The sequence below is a fragment of the Myotis yumanensis genome, unplaced genomic scaffold (assembly GCF_028538775.1).
Source record: "Myotis yumanensis isolate MYYU_CA2020_CCGP unplaced genomic scaffold, mMyoYum1.0.hap1 SCAF_3, whole genome shotgun sequence".
NCBI classification, from domain to species: domain Eukaryota; kingdom Metazoa; phylum Chordata; class Mammalia; order Chiroptera; family Vespertilionidae; genus Myotis; species Myotis yumanensis.
Window position 1 is genome coordinate 23,640,296 of NW_027223754.1, and position 22,535 is coordinate 23,662,830.

At 37.3% G+C, this 22,535-nt stretch overlaps 1 protein-coding gene across 3 annotated transcripts in view; it reads left to right on the forward strand.

The window, feature by feature from the left end:
- ADAM9 (ADAM metallopeptidase domain 9) overlaps positions 1–22,535 on the forward strand; it is a 102,183-nt gene that overhangs the window by 30,980 nt on the left and 48,668 nt on the right. For all 3 annotated transcript variants that reach the window (XR_011470734.1, XM_070408442.1, XM_070408441.1), the window contains 6 exons: positions 1,047–1,118; positions 3,133–3,302; positions 7,709–7,790; positions 8,321–8,454; positions 16,340–16,511; positions 22,243–22,335. Coding sequence is in view for 2 of the 3 variants with exons in the window: in XM_070408442.1 (XP_070264543.1) it covers positions 1,047–1,118; positions 3,133–3,302; positions 7,709–7,790; positions 8,321–8,454; positions 16,340–16,511; positions 22,243–22,335 (723 nt within the window). In the remaining variant the exon portion in view is untranslated. The remainder of the gene's footprint in view (positions 1–1,046; positions 1,119–3,132; positions 3,303–7,708; positions 7,791–8,320; positions 8,455–16,339; positions 16,512–22,242; positions 22,336–22,535) is intronic.

A 22,535-nucleotide genomic window follows, 5' to 3' on the forward strand; every position in this document is an offset into this window, starting at 1 on the left:
GTAGGAGATGTGCAGGAGGCAGCTGATCGATGTTTCTCTCTCATCGATGTTTCTAACTCTCTATCTCTCTCCCTTCCTCTCTGTAAAAAATCAATAAAATATATTTAAAAAAAATGATTCAATTTTAATCAAACTTTGTCAAATGTATTCAAATTTATTTTCCTTTTTTTAGGAGAATCATGATAAAGTATCTAACTGATAAGATCTGATATATTCTGATATTAATGCCTTTATCATATAGCAAAAACATACATTCTTATATCCCCCCCCCCATTATTTATTAAGTTGGTTGTATGAAAATAATGGTAAAATAATTATTTAGATTATTAAAAAAATATGTTTTTACTGATTTCAGAGAGGGGATGGGAGAGGGAGAGATAGAAACATCAATGATGAGAGAGAATCTGTCTCCTGCATGCCCCTCACTGGGGACCGAGCCTGCAACCCGGGTATATGCCCAGACTAAGAATCAAACTATCATCTCCTGGTTCATGGGTCAATGCTCAACCACTGAGCCACACTGGCTGGGCGATATTTACTCTGTTGTATTTTATTTACAAATAATGTTTCAACTAGTGAACATTGGTTAGCCTCTCATTAATTTAGCCCAGAGTTTAGAGATGGTTTATTGGTAATGTCTTTAGCTTAAGGAGTCAGGAAATTCTTTAGAATGTTTTCATTCTTTTATCTATTTATTTTGATTGTTTTCAAATTCTACTTTTGTGAAGTGCTTGAAAATATTTTTTCATTAAAATGACTGAAATATTGAGAAGAAAATTCATTTTAAAGTTTTACTAATTTAGAGAAAATGAAGACTTCAGTGTTTTTCATTATTCATTTTATACTGGTACCTGTTTCCTCTTATTCCTATTTATCACTGAAATGTATCTTTTAGATTTATTAAATTGAAATGCTGGTGAATGTTTAGCTTCTTTAGTTTTTGGTTCAGAGGAAATATCTGGATTTTTATCTCCATTGTAAACAATTATAGAAATTTTTTTCTGAAATTACTTTGGTGCTAATGATTTTCCTCTCTTGCTTTTCAGTATGACATGATGGGGAGAAATCAGACTGCAGTGAGAGAAGAGATGATTCGTTTAGCAAACTACTTGGATAGTGTAAGTTGTATTTTCTATCAATTCGAATTATGTTATCATATCCTTTCACAGTCCCAGAAAAGAATTGAATAATTGTCTCATTTTGAGTGCTGATTATCCTAGAGCCTAAATGACTCAATCTTTCAGGGGTCTGGTTTTAGTTTGTTTTGTAACTATTTTTACGTTTAAAGGAAAAGTATAATTGTGGGAAGACTTTGAGACAAGTATGTTTCTTATTAGCATCTACTTTATCTTTAGAGTACATAGGCTAAGGTACTTTGGCATTATGAAAAGATTTTTGAATTTTTACTAAGAACCTTATTTTGAATAAGGCTGCCTTCTACTCTGAAAGCATATGACAATATCAGTGAAAGTTTGTGCATGTGTGTGTGTGTGTGTGTGTGTGAGAGAGAGAAAGAGACAGAGAGAGAGAGGGAGAGAATGAGAATGAGGGTGGAAGCGGGGAGGAAGGGAAGGGGAGAGAGAGAAATGTGTTCTGAGATTTTTGGAGGTACTGAATGGGAGATACTGAAATATTAGATACATGTTATAAGATAATTTTATTTATAAGATGTTTTCCTGATGAATATCAAGCATAATAATAATGGTGATGATGATGATAGCATTCTATTGAGCATTTATAATGTTCTTGAAGCTGAGTTAAGCTTTATATTTATGAACTTATTCCTCACAGTATTTCTATGAAATAGATAGTTCTGTAATCATTTATCTGGAACCTTTGGGGTACGTGTAATTCAAATTTTACATAAGAGTTTAGAAAGGTGCCAACTCAACACTGTGTGTGTGAGTGTCTATGTGTGGGAGGTGCAGTGAAGACGGAAACTTTATTCAGTGCAGATAGCTCAAGTGTGATACAGCACAGCTGTGAGGTCAGCATGACAGTGGGGCAGCTAAATATTGTTACAGCTCGATCATGAACCAGCATGGCTGTATTGTGGTTGTGAGACGAGGCCCCTTGCAGCTAGACAGCTCTGCTTTGCTCCGCTATGCACTGCTCTGCTCAGTGTGATGTCCTGGGTGTTTCAGCTCTAGTGAGGAAACATAATCCTCAGTTTTGGTGGAAAGGGGAAGTGTGCTCTCTGAACAAGAGAGGAGCTGACTTACATAAACAGAAGTGCTGTCCTTGGTCCAAAAAGCATTCTCCTGACTGGTCAGAATAGAGTTGCTCTGATTGGTCTGTGAAGATGCTGATGGGAATACAGCTGCTTAGGATGGGGAAAGCCTCAGTCCTATGGGTTGACATGCAATTCTAGGAACTCCTTTATATAGGCAGGAGCACAGTGCAGGCATGCATTTTAGTGCAGGTTTCTCCATGAAGTGAGTTTTGCATGAGAGGCCTCTGTTTAGAAACAGCTTCTAGGCTCTGCTTTTAAATTTGAGCCGAGTTAGCCACTAGGAGCCCTTCTTTGTAAGTATTTTCTTTCTCGCGGGCTACAAAGCTCATATGGTTCACTATGTATTATACAATACCCCACAGGATTTTGGGGTAGCATAATGTAACCAAAGGCATTAGTATTTCTATAGTGAAATGTGTGAATGTTCCCATTGATTGAGATAAATGTGGACTATAAATAGGCTATCATTAGTTTAGGGCAAGTTTTGGAATTAATTTACCCAAAACTTAAAATTTTCAGAGTATGTCAGATTTTGGAATGGAAAATAAAAAGGATTTTGAATTTGTATTATTTTTATTTTGTGGACAAGGAAACAGACCCGTGAGAGGGTAGAATCTCATTATATTGCTGTGTTTTTGGAAGGGAAAAACATCGATGTGAGAGAGAAATATCGCTCTGTTGCCTCCTATATGTGCCCCTACAGGGATCAAACCTGAAACCTAGGTATGTTCCCTTCCTGGTAATTGAACTCACCACCTTCTGGTGCACGGGGCGATGCTCCAACCAACTGGCCAGGGTGAGGAGTTGTGTTTTTAATTTAAGTAGTTATGTTACTTCATTGTAAACTAAAAGATATTCTTTAATATGTTTTTATACTTTTATTTCTGTTTTCTTCCTAGATGTATATTATGTTAAATATTCGAGTTGTGCTAGTTGGACTGGAGATTTGGACAAATGGAAACCTGATCAGCACAATTGGTGGTGCTGGTGATGTGTTGGGGAACTTTGTACAATGGCGGGAAAAGTTTCTTATAACACGTCGGAGACATGACAGTGCACAGCTAATTCTGTAAGTGATTTTTTCTTTTTAAATTCTCATCGGAGGAAACGCTCATTGATTTTAGAGGGAAAAGGAGAGAAAAGAGAGAGAAAAACATCAATGCGAGAGAGAACATTGATTGGTTGACTTACATATGTGCCCTGACCCAGAACTGAACCTGCAACCTTTTGATATAGGACAGTGATGGCGAACCTTTTGAGCTCGGCATGTCAGCATTTTGAAAAACCCTAACTTAACTCTGGTGCCGTGTCACATATAGAAATTTTTTGATATTTGCAACCATAGTAAAACAAAGACTTATATTTTTGACATTTATTTTATATATTTAAATGCCATTTAACAACGAAAAATCAACCAAAAAAATGAGTTCGAGTGTCACCTCTGATACGCGTGTCATAGGTTCACCATCACTGATATAGGAGATGATACTCCAGCCACCTGAGACACATTGGCTAGTTCTGTAAGTGATTTTTAAAAAAGTTCTATTAATGAGACGGTCAGAATAATAATTTTTGTTTGTTTTCTTTTATTAAGGTTATATTTTCTTTTTTAAAAATATTTTTATTGATTTCAGAGAGGAAGAGAGGGATAGAGAGATAGAAACATCAATGATGAGAGAGAATCACCGATCGGCTGCCTCCCGCATGCCCCCCACTGGGGATCAAGCCCGAAACCCAGGCACGTGCCCTTGGTCAGAACCGAACCCGGGACCCTTCAGTCCGCAGGCCGACGCTCTATCCATTGAGCCAAACCAGCTAGGGCAAGGTTATATTTTCTTAAGGTTTTTGATCATTTATTTAAATAAGGAAAACTTAATTTCATACAATAGGACCAAGTGAGAGTATAATAATATCTCTCTTCTGTGTTCAATTTCCTGTCACCTTAATCCCATGTCCTTCCACTTTCTTGGGTTTAGTTTACTCTCTCCTTTTGGTATGGCATGTATTCTAGTTTTGCCGGGGCTGACCAGCAGCCCCTGAACAGATTACTCAAACACAGTTTGATTGTGCAAGACAGGGCTAAAGGGCTCCTGGCTTTAGTAGCCAGAGCAGCCTCTATTGCCTGCCTCCTTAGGCCTTTATTGGAATTTTTCTCTTTAGATACAACCAGTAGGGTAAGTAATCTTGGGAGCACACATGTTTACATTGTCCTCTAGGCAAGGGCATCCAGGGATTAAGCATAAGGATTCCAGTAAACACCCTGGGGTCTGCATATGCACAGGCTTGTTTGGAAAGGTCAAGGAATAATTAGGGGCGCCGCCTTCAACACTCCCCTGTCTCCCTAAGTCGGAATTCTGATAAACAGGGCAGGTGGCATTCCACACACTTCCCTTTTAACAGAATGACCTTACAACTTTCCAACCAAGTCTCTTGTGCTCCCCAACATAGTTTCTTTCATCTTGCATCTGAGAAAATGTATTTAATAGTCTCAGAACAGATTTTTAAAAAATTATCTTGCCCTAGAACAGTTTGGCTCAACAGATAGAGCATCAGACTGTGGACTGAAGGATCCCAGGTTCGATTCTGGTCAAGGGCACATGCCCGGGTTGCAGGCTCGATCCCCAGTAGGGGGCCTGTAGGAGGCAGCTGATCAATGACTACCATCATTGATGTTTCTCTCTCTTCCTTTCCTTTCCTCTCTGAAATGAATAAAAATAGTTTAAAAAAATTAACTCATTTTGATCTTTGATTATTCTTGGGTCTAAGTAACTCATTCTTTCAGAAGTGTGCTTTGTAGTTTGTTTAATAACTTTTTGATTATTTGGAAGGGTATAAAATTCGAGGCATGAAATCTTTTTCCTTCAGAATGAATTGAATCTGCTATCTTTTGACTTCCAATATGACTGTTGAGAAGCATTAAATCATTCTGATTTCTGATCCTGTATATATGGCTTCTTAAAATTTCTTTTTCTCTGGAAACTTATAGGATCTTCTCTTAATTCCCAGGTGTCTTAATTTTCTTGACATTTGTGTAGGTCTTTTATCACTGATGTGCTGTGTACTTAGTGGGTAATTTCAGTTTTGAAACTGATGCCCTATAGTTTCAGGAATTATCTTTTGTTTCCTTTCTTCTCTTTGTCTTTTTGTTCTTTTTGGGATATTGTCTTAAATTTAACTTTTAAGCTTTTTATTGAGTTTTTAATTTCTGGCTATCTTATTTTTAATGTTTAATAGATGTTTTTCGTTCCCCTGAATATTTTTTTACATAATCAGTTTTTTATTTCCTGGATATAATAGTTTTCATAGTCTCTTTGAAATATTACTGATATAATTTAAAAATTTTTCTTCTTTTCTACAGCAATTTCATGGTACCTTAGTAAAACTTAAACTTATATAAATCACTTAATACAAGTACATTCCAAAAACTTACAGTAAAACCTTCACTGAAAATATTTAAAACATTTTATCCTCCTTAGAAGTTTTCTGGTTTAATAGGCTGGCTTTTTGCAAAAAGAAAAAATTCTTTTTTATATAATACTTTTTGCCTACCTCAATGTTGATCAGGCGTCCTCAAACTACAGCCGCATGTGGCCCGCGGAAAACATTTATCTGGCCCGCCGGGTGTTTTTGCCGCCGCTGCCTGTCCTACTTAGCAGCCGACTCATCCCGGGCCCGCAGTGCGTATGTGTGGAATGTCTGAGGGACAGTGAACTGGCCTCCTGTTTAAAAAGTTCGAGGACCTCTGATGTTGATGGTACCTAAAAAAAAAACATATTTTTTTCAGAGGAGAAACTTCCCCTGATTTTCTTTCGTTTTCTTTTGTTATGTGAGTTAATTTAAGCAAGGCACTGAAAATGCCAAAATGGATTTTTAATGCCCTGTAATCACAAAGGATTGGTCCTGACTTTTTAATTAATTTTTAGTAAAATTGCATCTACAGGTATCCTCATCCCAGTGAGTATGCCATCCAGTTCACACAAGACCAAAAGGAACAGGCATCAAACATACTCTCTGTGCCTTGCCCAAGTATGCCTACCAAGCTGTCTTTCCCCCTCTTTTTGGTCTCTATCTGTTGTGTTAGAGGCATTTCCCAATGTCTCATGATCTCTGGTGTTTTGTTTGTGGTTAAAATGAGGTACTGAAAGCCTTTTGGAAGCATTGCGTACATGAGAGGGGGCTTGGGGACTTTGGAGTTCACTATATGGTGATCTGGTTGAAAATTTTTTCTTGGAAATCCCCTTATGTCAATATCTCAAGTCCTTTTCTCTTGGCTGGTCAGATGCCCCAGAGAAGGATTTAGTCATTCATTTAAAAGATATTCATTAGGTGTATACCATAGGCACTGAGGTAGAGCAGTAAACATAACAGACAAAACTTCTTGCTCTCATGGAGTCCATATTCTGGTGGAGGTGATTGGCCATAAATGAGATAAATAAGTATATATAATATCTATATCTATATATATAAAAGGCTAAGCAACTGTCAGACTGTCCCACCAGTAGTTACGATGAGCAATGACCACCAGGGGGCAGACGCTCCAACCAGTAGCTATGACGCACATTGACCACCAGGGAGCAGATGCTCAACACAGGACCTGCTGAGTTGTGTGACTTGGCAGCAGTGGTTCTTGGGTGACATACCCCAGAACCAGAGAGGAAGGAGCCCCATTCTTGGATGCATCACCTGAGAACTACCCTCTTGCAATCCGGGACCCCTTAGGGGTTGTCGGAGAGCTGGTTTCAGCCTGATCCCTGCAGGCTAGGCCAAGGGACCCCACCTGCCAGAGGGACCTTGCTCAGTCCGCAGATGCCCTTCAAGCCATGGCATCGCCCCAGGTGTGGCTGGTTGGGAGGGACCCTGGGGGGTTGGCTCTAGGGCATATCCGGCCCATCCATCTTGCCCAGTCCTGCCCTGCCAGCCACCTTCTAATTAATTTCTTTTCAGTGAGCATGAATTTGTGCACTGGGCACTAGATAAATAAAGATAAATGGTAAGGTGGAAAAATAAAAGTATTGGAGGAATAAAGTTGAAATTTAGGTAACATGGCAAAATAAGATCTCAGTCAGAAGATTTTGCCTAAAGACCTGAAGGAGGTGAGGGAGTGAGTTAGGGGTATATTTGGGTGAGAAAGTTCCAGGCAGAGGGAATAGATCCTGGGATACAAGTGATGAACCATATGGAGGCCACTGTGACCTTATTGTTCCCTGTACTTCCTGCCTTGTAGCCTCCTGTGTGCATATGTTCATTGAGTTTTCTCCCTGTCTCTCACAAGAACTTTTGCATAAATAAATGTAATGCATTTTAGGGAGGTTTTTCACTAGAAGGTAGAAAACATTTGGTTTGGTATCTTCATTTTTCTAAAAAACGAATTTGTAATATTAATTTCATTCTCTGATGATAAAAGAGAGAAGGCTTTATTGTTTTCTGACTTCAAAATGTTACTTGTTATAACTTTCACCTTTTCTTTTTATTTAGGAAGAAAGGTTTTGGTGGGACTGCAGGAATGGCATTTGTGGGAACAGTGTGTTCAAGGAGCCACGCAGGCGGGATTAATGTGGTACATTTTTGTTCTTGATATTCACCTTTGGCCATCTGCATTAGGAGAGTGTCAAGCATTCACCATCTGCATTAGGAGAGTGCCAAGCATTTCTTGACTCTATACTTCCTTCCCTCATCCTTAAAACTATATTTTGGGTTTTATCAGGGACAATGTAGAAGTGATAGATGAGTTGGATTAAGTATCCTAATATTTATTAGCTCCTCACTTTTTATGGATGAGAAAATAGAGACCTCACTTAAGAAAATTAAATTAGAACCATGAACTTGTTTTCCCATAGACCACCATGAATAATCTATTGGTGCTAAAGTATTTGATCTATTGCTTAAAGAGTCTATCTTCATCAGTGTGTTGAGTCACATGAGTTTCTTACTAGGCTGAAATGTGTAAGTACTGATGTTGGATGCTTGATTTATCATATATACTATTAACATTATTGTGATAAATTTCCTTTGTGAAAAAATAATCTCAGAAACAAAACATATCCTTTTGCTCAGAAACCGAGGTAATACCTTCTTGTGTTTGGACAGTTTGGGCAAATCACAGTGGAGACCTTTGCATCTATTGTTGCTCATGAGTTGGGTCATAACCTTGGAATGAATCATGATGATGGGAGAAATTGTGTTTGTGGAGCAAAGAGCTGCATTATGAATTCAGGAGCATCGTAAGTAATGAGTTCTTTCTTCTTATTCTTTACAATGTGGTATTGTAGATCAGTATTTCTTAAACTCTGGGATATACTCATGTCTATGTTAAAAAACAGGAAAAATTATCCTTGGTACCCCTGAAACTAATTACATGATACACCAATAAGAAGTCTGTATTTTAATTAAATAAATAATTCCACAAAGCTTTCAGCAAGAAATATTTATTTAGGCATAGGCATGTAGCTACACTCTTCTTTAAACCAGTTGACAGACCAAAAGATATAAGAACATGGAAAAATTTACATCTGAATTACAAACTAGGGAAGGGATTCTGCTCAAATCAGTGCAGGTTAGAATATAGATTGAAGGACAATATGAAACATTTACTCACAAACCTCATGAGCAAACACTGTTGTCACTGTAGGTGGAAGAGATCTCGATGTAGTCCTAACATTTCCAGTTTTATACATAAAGGTGAGAGGCAAGACAAAGAGAAGGAGAAAGAAGCATTAACATTTATTGAACTCTATTTCTGTATCAGGCACTGTTCTAGGCACTTAAAAAGTATTAATCAGTTAATGTGCAACAACCTAGTGAGATGTAGGTACTTTGTTATCTCTATGGATGAGGAAACAGGTCTCACATCTAAGGAAGTGGTGAAGCTGGGATTTGAAATCAAGAAGTCTAGGTCGAGAGCCTGTGATCTTAGAACCCCTTCTTTTGCCAGGGTTCAAAAATAATTACAATTGAGGGTCTAAGGGTGAACAAGAACCATTGAGTTGTTGGGCTTCTTTTTGATGCAGAGTTCTCAGAAGGCAACAAGGTTCCATTCTGCTTAGTAGGCCGTTGTGCTAAGCAGAGAACTGGACATGACCACAGTGCATGTGTGGATTAGAAGCTGAGTCAGAGAAAAAATTAGCTATGAAAGATGTTCATCTCTAACAAACACAGATGAAGATTTCATATGGGGAATATCCATGGCCCTAAGGATTCACTCCCTTTTCTATTTTCCTCAAGCTCCTAGGGCACTGAAAAAATACTAAAGCTTCTGTTAGCCATCACTCTAAATATGAGAATATAATTGTAATCATATACTGGTATCAAGGGGAAGCACTCAAGCAGGATTTACTGCAGAATTTATTGGTTTTTGAGCAAATACTAGGCTGAAAAATAGATATGGAAGAATTAGTATAGCACTTATGAAAAAACTATCCTTAATAGAAGTGTAATTATATTCACAAGAAAAGTCATGATTGTAAAATATTTTATGTTGGACAGGGAAGTAAGTTTAGTGTTTGCTCTGGCTGGCAGTGAAGTTGAGGAAGACATAGATTCAGGGGAAAAGAAAGAAATAATCAACAGTGAGATAAAATAAGAGACTAATGAAAAAAGGAACATTAAGAGGAAGGAATGTCATGAAACAGTGCTGTAGTGGAATTTAAATTGGTATGACCCATACTTCATTCACTCATCAAATATTTATGGAGCACTATGCGCTAGACTTTGTTTTAGGCACTTAGACTATCTCAGTGAGTTAGATAAAGACTTGTCCTTTACAGAATTTACATTTTAATGGCGGAAGACAACATATTAACCTAATAAATATATCATAATAGGTCACAAACCATTATAATTATATTCAGGAAGCACACTTGTATCAAAGAGACTCAAAATAAGACAAAAATTATCACTTTTCGTTTATGAGATATACAATCATTAATGAACATTTGTCATAGTTTTTTTTAATTTTACGTTATTAAGATATATAATGTAAAAAGCACCTCAAGGGAAAATGTTCCCATATATTAGAGAAAATTTTAAAATCTCTTTCTTAATCATTGACAGATTATGTAAACAAAACACATATAAAATGTAAACAGAAGTCTGGAAGAAAATTTCTGAAAAATTAAAAGAGAGTTTATTCAGGTAATGATTTGCAGACCAGGAAATGTAGCCCTTGGTATGAACCAAATAGATCAGTGTTTCTCAACCTTCCTAATGCCGCGACCCTTTAATACAGTTCCTTATGTTGTGGTGACCCCCAATTTCATTGTTACAAATTGAACATAATTAAAGCATAGTGATTAATTACAAAAACAATATGTAATTATATATGTATTTTCTGATGGTCTTAGGCGACCCCTGTGAAAAGGTCGTTTGACCCCCAAAGGGGTCGCGACCCACAGGTTGAGAACCGCTGAAATAGATGTTACAGAATGGATGGAGTAAGGCAAGGTTTATAAAAGCAAAAATTGTAAAGAGCTGACAATCAAAGAGATGGGTTGCTAGGGGAAATGAGACAGTAAACTTACAGTATTTGTTTTCTGATTGGTAGGGGCAACTGTACTTTTAACAGTTGGTTGACTCAGTGGCCAAGCATGTGTGGTTTGAGATGAGAACAATAGGTAAAATATGATTAAGCATTTGTCAACATCCTAGTTTCAGCCCAGGCCATAGAACAAAAGGCTGTTTTCTTATCATACAATTATAGTACAGGAAGTATTATTTAACAGTGATTCAAGGAGTATGATTAACAAACAGTACAGGGGCTACTGCTTACTCTCTGGGTGGGTTCTGAGCCCAAAAGGGCAAGTTATGCTTTGTAAGCAGCTTCAGAGATCAAGCTGCAAAAATCCAAATATTGGGCCACAAATTATGATATTAAATTTCTGATAAGTCCTTAAGATTATAGAGGTTTAAATAAATATTAGTATGGTTAATTTTATAAGTAAAACTTCAAGTGTCCAGTTGGCTATATATTTTACCAAAAGAAGACTTACTTAAACATGTATATAAGATGATGTCAAATATTAGGCAACTTACCATTTTCCCTGTGAGAAGAGCTGCAAATAAATTTTTTTTGGCTAACTTAAAAATATTACCTTATAGGGATGTAAAAGACATAAAGGGAGGGAATGTAATTGGCTCTTGGAGAGGAAAACAGTAGCTATTAGCCCTGTTATTAGCTAATAACAGTAGCCCTACAGAAGTTGAAATAGTGGGAAACTGCCAACATAAGGTGACCTGATGGAGAGGGATCCAGAGGAACTAATCCGCCTTATTCTCCTGCTGCCTTCTTGTCTCTGCCAGTGCCTCTTATTTGGCTGTGTTCTATTGGATACAGTCCATATAGGTCATTCTCCAGCAAGCATAGAGCACAGTGGAAAAGGATGGGGAAAATATTTGTCAGTCCCATTACTTTATCTTGTTTTGCATCAGCTAATGCATTGAATAAGGAAAAGATTTAGGAATAATTATTTGAAAAGGGGAAAGCTCAGATGATATGATTGTCTAGTTTTGAACAGCAAGGGAATCAATTAAATAGTATTAGAAATATAGTTTTAAGTGTATAAAATAGATTCCCTTTAAACCAGTTATAACCATTTTGAAAAAACGTGAGGGGAAAAACCTGTTTTTATTTGTCTAAAGTTCAAGATATCTCAGAATCAAGATGAATATAACCCAGGCTGGATTTATTATTATATATTCATTATTGTGACTTCCCATTTTTCTTCTTCTGATTTTAAAAGAAACTAATCTTTAAACATTTTTGTGGGCCATTGAAAGTATGAGGGGTCCTAGGCACGTGCCTATTGTGCCTAAGTTGGCCCATTCTGTTATAAATATAAATATTTAATAGTATTGAACTTTTAGCTGTTACCAGTGTTCCCTGGAATATATTCTTGAGAACTGATAATGTATGCTGGAAATATTGTATTGCTGATTTTGTTGTGGAGTTTTAAAATTTATTTATTTAAAAATATTTTTATTGATTTCAGAGGGGAAGGGAGAGGGAGAGAGAGATAGAAACATCAATGATAAGAGAGCATCATTGATCGGCTGCCTCCTGCACGCCTCCACTTGGGATCAAACCCACAACCTGGGCATGTGCCCCAACTGGGAATCGAACCGTGACCTCTGGTTCATAGCTCAGTGCTCAACTGCTGAGCCATGCTGGCTGGGCTTCAATTTATTTTTAAAAAAATGTCAGAGGATAATTATATTTCAAATATATCTGAGTGGATTGTCTTGATATTATGTTCCCATTACTACCAGTACCATAATAGTTTCACACTTTTATTTAGCAATCTAATAGGAATTTTAGGATACATATATTTGTTGATTGTTGCCTTTGCCTTTTGGGGAGGTTCTGTGATTGTGTAACAAGGTAGTATGTGAGTTTCCACATATTTTCTTGATCTTGTAATAATTTTATGTTAGTGTAGTAAGTTAAAATAAAGGAGGGCTAAAAGAAGAATGTCCTGTTTATAATTTACTTGTCTGGGGCAGAGAGATAGCTTGTGGGCAAATATAAGTATTGGACAAGTGTATGTAGTCACTACTTGCAAATGTTCACCACTTGAGTTTCTGTCTTTGTTTTATTGTTCTTTTGTATATGAAGTAGAAATATGTTGGGCTTACTGGGTTGAAATGGGGCATGGCTCAAGAATGGTCTTAAGTTTGGAGATGTAGTTAAAGAGACAGCTGGGACTGGGGAGTTTGTGTAAGGAATAAAATATCAGCATTTCATTGCTTATAGGGGATTAGCACAGAAGCACTTTAGGAATGGTTGGCTAAAATTGGGTCCATAGCAAACACAGAGATCCTTGGAAGCTATAATCTGAGGCAATACTTGTAATAGCTTGGTCCTAAAAGACTTCTAATGAAGGCACATTGATTTCTAGATCTAGAAATACCAAGTTTTGGAGAATGAAAGGTTTTCCACCTTCCAAAAAAGAGCATAAGTGACACCTGAATGAAGGGGGACCTGCTTCTCTTGAGGGAAATGTGAACTATCCCAGAGAGGACATTGCACTAACTTCCACTTTGAACAGGGAAGTATTCTGGGCAGAGGACAGAATAGGACAGATAGTGTTGGATTGACAATTTAAGATGTGGTGGGCCTCATTAGACAGATGGCTTTAGCCCAGCCGTGGGCAAACTGCAGCCCGCGGGCCGGATCCGGCCCGCTTGAAATGAATAAAACTAAAAAAAAAGACCGTACCCCTTTATGTAATGATGTTTACTTTGAATTTATATTAGTTCACACAAACACTCCATCCATGCTTTTGTTCCGGCCCTCCGGTCCAGTTTAAGAACCCATTGTGGCCCTCGAGTCAAAAAGTTTGCCCACCCCTGCTTTAGCCTATTCCTAAATGAAATGGACTGACTTGCTCCACCAGATGGCAATACATTTCTTAGATTTATTAATGGTGCTGTTTTCTGTTGCATCATCGTGTGTGTGTGTGTGTGTGTGTGTATGTGTGTGTGTGTGTGTTTTGTTTTTAAATCAGAGAGATCCTGCTCTGCAACTCAAGTTTCCCTCTTATTCTGTGTCCTTTATCTTTGACTCTATTTCCATATATATATATATATATATATATATATATATATATATATATATATATAAAATTGATTTCAGAGAGAGGATGAGAAGAGAGAGAGATAGAAACATGAATGATGAGAGAGAATCATTGATTGGCTGTCTCCTGCACTTTCCCCACTGGGAATCGAGCCTGCAACCCAGGCATATGCCCCTACCAGAAATTGAACTGTGACCTCCTGGTTCATGGGTCCGATGCTCAACCACTGAACCACACTGGCCGGATGATTCTATTTTCTTATTGATGATTACTTCCTATCAATGCTATGACCTGTCAGCTTTCTGACCTCTAACAATTACCATCAGGTTGAGCAAAGTCATCTTTTATTTATTTTTTCTATAGGATTTCTTAGTCCTGATTAAGGAACCTTCTAGTTTACTGTATGCTGCTGAGCCTAGCTGTAGGAAGGGAAGCACTGCAAATAACTCTTGCTGGGTCTTCTTATTCTGGTACAACTTGTGATATATTAGGACAAAACATTTATATTGTCACAAATAAAACTTACAGAAAATGTTTATTTCTTTAAAACATATACATAATCCAAACACTTCTTACTACTCCTACTGCTATCGGGCTGCTCTGTCATTGTTAAGTGGAATTCTGCAGTAGCCTTTTGCATAGTAACCATTCAGATCAAGTCGCTCCTGCTCAACACTTTCTATTGTCATTCTCTCCCTTCTCCCTTTTCCCAATCTCCTCCTTTCTCTCATAGTAAAAAGTCAATTTCTTATAATGGCCTATTCCCACCTTCACTGATGGTATCTCACATTACCCATTCCTTCACTGACTCGCTCCCACTCCAACCTTTCTGGCTTCTTTATTTTTTCTTGAGCATGCAAGGCAGGCTTCTATTTTAGGGTTTCTGTACTTGTTCCTTCTCCCTGTAATGTTCCCTTGCCCCAGATAGCCAGTTTTGATTCAATTGTCACAATGTTTGAAATGCCTGTCCTGACAGCTCTTTTAAAAATTGCAATCGCTTCTTTGCCTACACAGGTTATCCCCTTCACCTCTTCACCTTTTCCCTCAATTGCACTTATCACCTAATATACTATTGAATTTACTTATATATCTTTTAAACATATTTTTATTGATTTCAGAGAGGAAGGGAGAGGGAGAGAGAGAGAGAAACATCAACATCAACAATAGGAGAGAATCATTTATTGGCTGCCTCCTGCACACCCCCTACTGGGGATCAAGTCCACAACCTGGACATGTGCCCTTGACCGGAATCGAACCTGGGACCCTTCAGTTTGCAGGCTGATGCTCTATCCACTGAGCCAAACTGGCTAGGGCTTGAATATACTTATTAAATTTACAGTCTCATTCACTTGAACATCACCTTCACAGAGGTGGGGATTTTTGCTTTGTTTACTAGTACTGTTTTATCCCTTAACAAAGAAGAGTGCCTTGAACATAAAAAATGTTTAACAAATATTTGTTGAATGAATGATATTGTAAAAAAAGACTCCTTACTGTATCCTTAAACAGAGAGTAGCAAGAAAAAGAATATGGAAAACAAGTATTGTTATTGTCAAAAAGCTTGTGCCATACCTTTCCTTTCTGTTTGAGTCAAAATACTGTCTTTACTCATTCTTTTGCAATAGGCAATTGATGGTTCATGTTCCTTCTCTGCCAGTCTGTTAAAACCCTTCAGCATCTCATATTCAAAGACGTTTCTGTCGAGTAGTAGTTAACAGTTCCAAAATGTTCTAGACAGACTGCCTTCCATTCCCAAGAGCCTAGAGCCAGGACTATCTCCTTCCCTGGAGATTTTGGGTCAGTTAGAGTGTACTGAATACCCAGGGGACAAATTTTCACAGGAAGGAACTGTTCCTTAGATTCCTGGGATTTACAGAGACTCAACATAGATAGGAATGCTTCCTCAAACACTATAATGCAACTGTTTTTATTCCCACTGCTACTTTGGCAACATTGCTCAACCTGATGAAAAAGGGGTTCTTTCAGGGCACTAAATTCCCCTGATAAAATTTTAATGTGACTTGGATTTCTCAAAGATTCTTGTTGTATATTTGGGTGTGTTTCCCACTAGTCTTCAAAAGTAAATATAGTTAGTGGGAATATGTGAAAATATTTTATAGTGACTGAGTAAAACAATAAGTGAAAAGAAGATTGGGTAAACGTATAGCTAGCACCAAATACTTGAAGACCTTTTACTATGGAATATAAATAAAACTTAATTCTGGATAGGACTAGATCATCTTTAAACTGTCTTCTGACGGGATTTATGATTTTATATTTCAATGAAAGTGATTGTTTAGAAGATTTTTTTTCATAGAGGTGTAATATATTGTAACCCAGATAGTAATTATTATATAGTAAGTGAAATAATGTTTTATATTTTTTAGAAATAGACATTAATTCTCATTTTTCTCTAGTTTGGTTAGCTTGTTAACTGCTGTTTTAAATATTCATTTCTAGTTGGTTGAAGACATGACATACATTTTTTGAAAAGAGTAATTGCTGTGACATGAGCTCTTTTTCCTGATGTTTATTATAGAGGTTCCAGGAACTTCAGCAGTTGCAGTGCAGAGGACTTTGAGAAGTTAACTTTAAATAAAGGAGGAAACTGCCTTCTTAATATTCCTAAGCCTGATGAAGCCTATAGTGCTCCTTTCTGTGGCAATAAGTTGGTGGACCCTGGGGAAGAGTGTGACTGTGGTTCTCCAAAGGTCAGTTGAATGTTTGCTTTCTGCTTTGTTACATTCCTTCAGGGTTTGCAAAAAATAAAATAGCTTGCTGTGGGCAACTGTGGCACAGGAGCTGAAGTAAAGCTTAGTGGCAGAAAGAGGATTGGCATTTTCCTTGTGGGGACGTGTTCCTGGGACTGGTCATCTCCTCCTTCCCAGAACATAACCAATGGTGTCATCTGTTTTGATGTCAAGGAAAGCGCCATGCCGACTCTTTATTTTTTTTTGTGCTAGCTTCTACCATTTCTGTTATGGTTATTGGGTCATTTATTTACTTTAAAGAATGACTCAGTTTTTCACTTGGCTCTACTTGTAAGCTCTCACATTCTGTCTGGCACTGCCATTGCAGAAATATTTATTTGGTTGAACTCATTTTAATAATAAATTGAAGCTGGCTCATTCTCCAGAGCCCTTCATTAACACAGTTCTTAGCACTGAAATTAACATCCTTCCTTAATTAACCTCTAGTTTACCTACTGATCTGTGGTTTTATCACACCTGATGCCCATACTTATTTCCATTAACCCATGCTCATCTTTATTATTATTGTTCTGTATCTTAGCCATTCTCCTCTCCAAATGGCCTCCTCCTAGGCATAGGTAGGAGAGGCTGGGGAATGGTCACTGGAAAAAAAAAGGGAGACATATGTACTACTATTTGTAATACTTTAAACAATAATAAAAAAAAGAAATTTGTTCATTTTTGTGTAAGCTTCACTCTATTCTCAATCTTTCCCACAAGTTCTTCTTTTTCACCCGACCATACCTGGCTTTGCCGGAAGACTTCCAATTATAGAAAGGCAGTGTGTATTATATGATGAAATTGTAATTGGCCTTCATCGCATTATTGCTGCATGTCATGACTTCTGCTCAATGTTGTACATGGTATAATTCTCACAGTAGCCCAAACAGATTGATATTTTTTATATCCTCATTTTCAAATGAGGAAAATAAGGCCTAATAAAGCATGTTTCATTTCTAAATTAACATTATGCTATTAGGATGACCAAATTCTTTGGCTTTCCAGGCATTCTCAGTTCTTTATCCTTATATACTTTATGTTTTTAAAAGTAATTTATTCTTAAAAAATATACTTTTATTGTTGATAGTATTACAGATGTCCCTCATTCCCACTCTTTCCACCCATTGGAGATGCAAGTCTGGCAAATCAATAAATGTGATACATCACATAAACAAAATGAAGGACAAAAATTACATGATCACATGTGCACACTCTGGCCTACATGCCAAGATAGAGAGGTATGTATAGAAGGGAGAAGGAAGTTAGAACCATATCACTCTATTATTAACATAGAGTTCTTCCTGTAGGATTTTGTGGAATGTGAAAACTTCCATAAGCTCTAGCTCCTCCCATATACCCTCTCAACTGATTATATTTGCTTCAAGTTTCATTTAGTTTTTATCACTTTTCATATGCTTTTAGACCATATGCATAGTTTTCTTCTGAGTTATTTTATATCCCACATAAGTTTATATGTTGTGCTGCTGATTTTTTTAAATCTACTTCTAGCAACTCATGTATTATGGGCAAAGTCCTTTGTGAATATGTTCTAATATTTCCTCTCTTTTGCTTATCATTAAGCTTAAAAATATTAATCAACTTTATTTCTTAGAGCAGTTTTAGGGTCAAAGCAAATTTGAGTGGAAAGTACCGAGAGTTCCATGTATTGCCTGTCCCGCACACAAGCACTTCTCCATTGTCCACATCGTGCAGCACAGAGGTACATTTGTTACAATTGATGGCTCTACATTGACACATCATTATCACTCAAAGTCTGCAGTTTACATTAGGGTTTACTCTTGTTATTTAGCTTTTTATCTCATGTATTTTTATTATATTGAAATTTAAAATTTAAATGAAGGCAAGTTTATCAATTATTTTTCTTAAGACTTTCTGAATTTTGTATTTGACTAGTAGTACTCTTTTTCAAGATTATCATCATAGCTTCTTTATACTTTTTATGTTAAAAATTTTTAGATTACTCTTTAATTGAGGGAATCATGTGGACTGGGGCAGAAAATTAACTTCTGTCCACTAATGGTTAGTTATTACAGAACCATTTAAAATTATACTTTTATCATAATGAGAATACATGTATACACTGTTTCCTAATTCTCTTTTTTTATGAAGCCATCTTACAGTGTTTTTCAAAAAAAAGTTAACAGCTTTACTGAAGTATAATTGAATGCAATGTCAAAAAACTAAATTAGGACTTAGATAAGGAAAGGCTATTGTAATAGGGAGACCATTCTGATCTCCAAAATCTGCAAGTATCTCAGAATCAAAGAGAAAAAGGCTTTTCTTTAATAGGGTAAAGGTGGGGGCAAAGCAGAGATAAGCAGAATCTTTTAAGGAGAAGCTGAAAAGCAAGGGGAATAACCAGTAAGGACTGAGAGGAAAGTGTTCTGCTGTGGTCAGCTGATTTCTAGGGGAAGCTAGCTGATGAGGGGGACAAGCAGAGTCCAGGGACCTATATAAAAGAAAGAAGCCTTATTAACATTTGGTCAAAACAAAGCAAAGGGTAAGAAATAGGCAATTGAAGACTTGGTCAATAATAAACTGCCCATGTTGAAAGCATAGAAGTTGATATATTTTGACACATTATATACATACTAGAAGCCCAGTGCACGAATTTGTGCACAGGTGGGGTCCGACCACCCTGCCCTGATTGGGGCTGATCACGGGTGGGGGCCGCAGGAGGTCGGCCAGCCGGCCCCTCCTCGCCCTCCCGCCCTCCCTGATCAGGGGTGGGGTTGGCTGGGGGAGGGGCTGCTGGCGGTTGGCCAGCTGGCCCCACCCCCGATTAGGGTGGGTGGGCCAATTGGCCGCAGTGCCTGTCATAGCGACCGGTTGTTCCAGTCATTCTGGCATTTCTGTTGCTTGGCTTTTATATATATAGATGTGAAACTGTCACTACTTTCAAGATAATGAACATATCATCCAAAAAGTTCTTTGCAATCCTTGGTAATCCCCCATTCTCCTCAGACAATCACTGATCTGTTTTTTGACATTACACATTAGTGTGCATTTCCTAGTGTTTCATGTAAGTAGAATACTGTTTTTTTGGCTAGCTTCATTCACTCAGCATAATTCTTTCAAGATTATCCACATTGCTACAGTGTCAGTAACTCATTTGTTTGTATTGTTGTTTACAAACAATAGTATGATAAACTACAATAAATTGAATAGTATGGATAAGCTATAGTTTGTCAATTCATCTCTTGATGTATATTTGTGGTGTTTCTGGTATTTTGCTATTAGCTTGAACATTCACCTACAAGTCTTTACATGAACTTACGTTTTCATTTCTCTTGGGTAATGCAAAAAGTTCCATGTATTTTTTAACCCAGTCTCCCTCAAAGGTGACATCTTATTTTAATAAGAAATAAGAAAGCTAGTTTTCCTTCCTTTCTCACCTTTTCTTCCTTTCCCCTATCTTCTTCTCTCTTCCGTTTTTCCTTCCTTTCCTGAACAATTCAGAGCTGAAGACATCAGTTGGAACATAGGAGAGTAGGTGTCTCTGTGGGTAGCAGCTTGTGGGGTTGGAGAGCAATGGTGGCCCAAAGTGGGGTGGGAGAAGCCAAGAAAGATAAAAAGCCACTGTTCTCAAAACTGCCTGGTACTGGCACAAGAACAGACATATAGACCAATGGAACAGAACAGAGAACCCAGAGATTGACCCAAGCCATTATGCTCAATTAATATTTACAAAGGAGGCAAGACCATACAATGGAGTCAAGACAGTCTCTTCAATAAATGGTGTTGGGAAAATTGGACAGATACATGCAAAAAAAAGTGAAACTAGACCACCAACTTACACCATACACAAAAATAAACTCAAAATGGATAAAGGACTTAAACGTAAGAAGAGAAACCATAAAAATCTTAGAAGAAGCCATAGGCAACAAAATAGCAGACACATGTTGCAGCAAGATCTTTACCACTACAGCTCCTAGGGCAATGGAAACTAAGGAGAAAATAAACAAATGGGACTACATCAAAATAAAAAGCTTCTGCGCAGCAAAAGAAACCATCAACAAAACAACAAGAAAGCCCACTGCATGGGAGAACATATTTGCCAATGTTATCTCTGATAAGGGTTTAATCTCCAGCATTTACAGGGAACTCATACAACTCAACAAAAGGAAAATAATCCAATCAAAAAATGGACAAAGGACCTAAATAGACACTTTTTGAAAGAGGACACTCGAAAAGCCAAGAGACACATGAAAACATGCAAAAGTCACTAATCATCCAAGAGATACAAATCAAAACAACAATGAGGTACCATCTCACAACTGTCAGAATGGCTATCAACAAATCAACAAATGACAAGTGCTGGCGAGGATGCGGAGAAAAGGAACCCTCTTGCACTGTTGGTGGGAATGCAGACTGGTGCAACCACTGTGTAGAACAGTATGGCGTTTCCTCAAAAAATTAAAAATTGAACTTTAATTTGACCCAGTAATCCCACTTCTAGGAATGTATCCCAAGAAAACAGAAACACCAATCAGAAAGGATATATGCATCCCTATGTTCATAGCAGAACAATTTACAACAGCTAAGATTTGGAAACAGCCCAAGTGCTCATTAGCAGATGACAGGATTAGAAAACTGTGGTACATCTGCACAAAGGAATTCTATGCTGGTGTAAAAAAGAAGGAATTCTTATCATTTGCAACAGCATGGATGGAACTAGAGAGCATAAATTATGCTAAACGAAATAAGCCAGTCAGAGAAAGATAAATATCACATGATCTCACTCATTTGTGGAATATAATGAACAAAATAAACTGATGAATAAAAATAGAACCAGAGACATAGAAGCATTGAACAGACTGTAAAACCTATGAGGGAAGGTGGATAAGAGATCAACCAAAGGACTTGTATGCATGCATATCAGCAAAACCAATGAACATAGACAGGGGGGTGAGACTTGTGCTTGGAGTTAAGGGTGGCTGGGGAGAGGTCAATGGGGAAAAAAAGAGACTCATGTAATACTTTAAACAATAAAGAATTTAAATAATAAAAAAAAGAATGTCCACATAGGGTGAAGACCCACTCAATAGAGAAGTCAGACCCTGAGCATGAAGAGAAATGCATTAATGGATGCTTAATTTCCTTGTGATGGTTAAATATACTATTATGGACTAAATGTGTCACCCCTAAATTCATATGGGATAGATCTTAGGGACAGATCTCTGATCTGATAGGTCCGGTATCCTTATAAGAAGAGATTCTAGAAAGTTCTCTTGCTCTCTTTCTCTGAACACACACACACTGAAGAAAGGCCTTTTAAGAATACAGCAAGAAGGCAGCTGTCTGCAAGCCAGGAAGAGAGTCCTCACCAGAAACTGAATTGGCTGGAACTTTGATCCTAGATGTCTAGCTTCCAGAGCTGTGACATAATAAATTTCTTTTGCTTAAGCCATCATCTATGGTATCTTGTTCTGGCAGTACCAGCAGATGAAGACACATACTCTCAATGATTTCAATCCTTTGATGTATGTTGAGACCTGGTAATTGCAACGAAAGAATCACTGACAAATCCAGCATAGTGACTTGTTTCCAGAGATTAATTGCTATTGTAAGATTAGAAAGAAATAGATTTGAGGTCTAAGATAAGAATTTTATTAATGATTATTGATGACAATAACTCATTTTTTTATTGCCAGTCATTTTCTGTTCACAGGAATGTGAATTGGACCCTTGTTGTGAAGGAAGTACTTGTAAGCTTAAATCATCTGCTGAATGTGCATATGGTGACTGTTGCAAAGACTGTTTGGTAAGAAATTCCTCCCTATTTTGAAAAAGAAAAAGGAACAATATTATATATCAAAATTTCTTTTGTCTGATCTGTAAGAGAGCATTATTTTTATTACATGATCACGTGAAACATTTTATGGCACTTGTTTGCAGTTTTGCATCACATTCTCTTTACTACAGTCTAATAAGATTTTTTTCCTAAGTAGAAATATTTTTTAA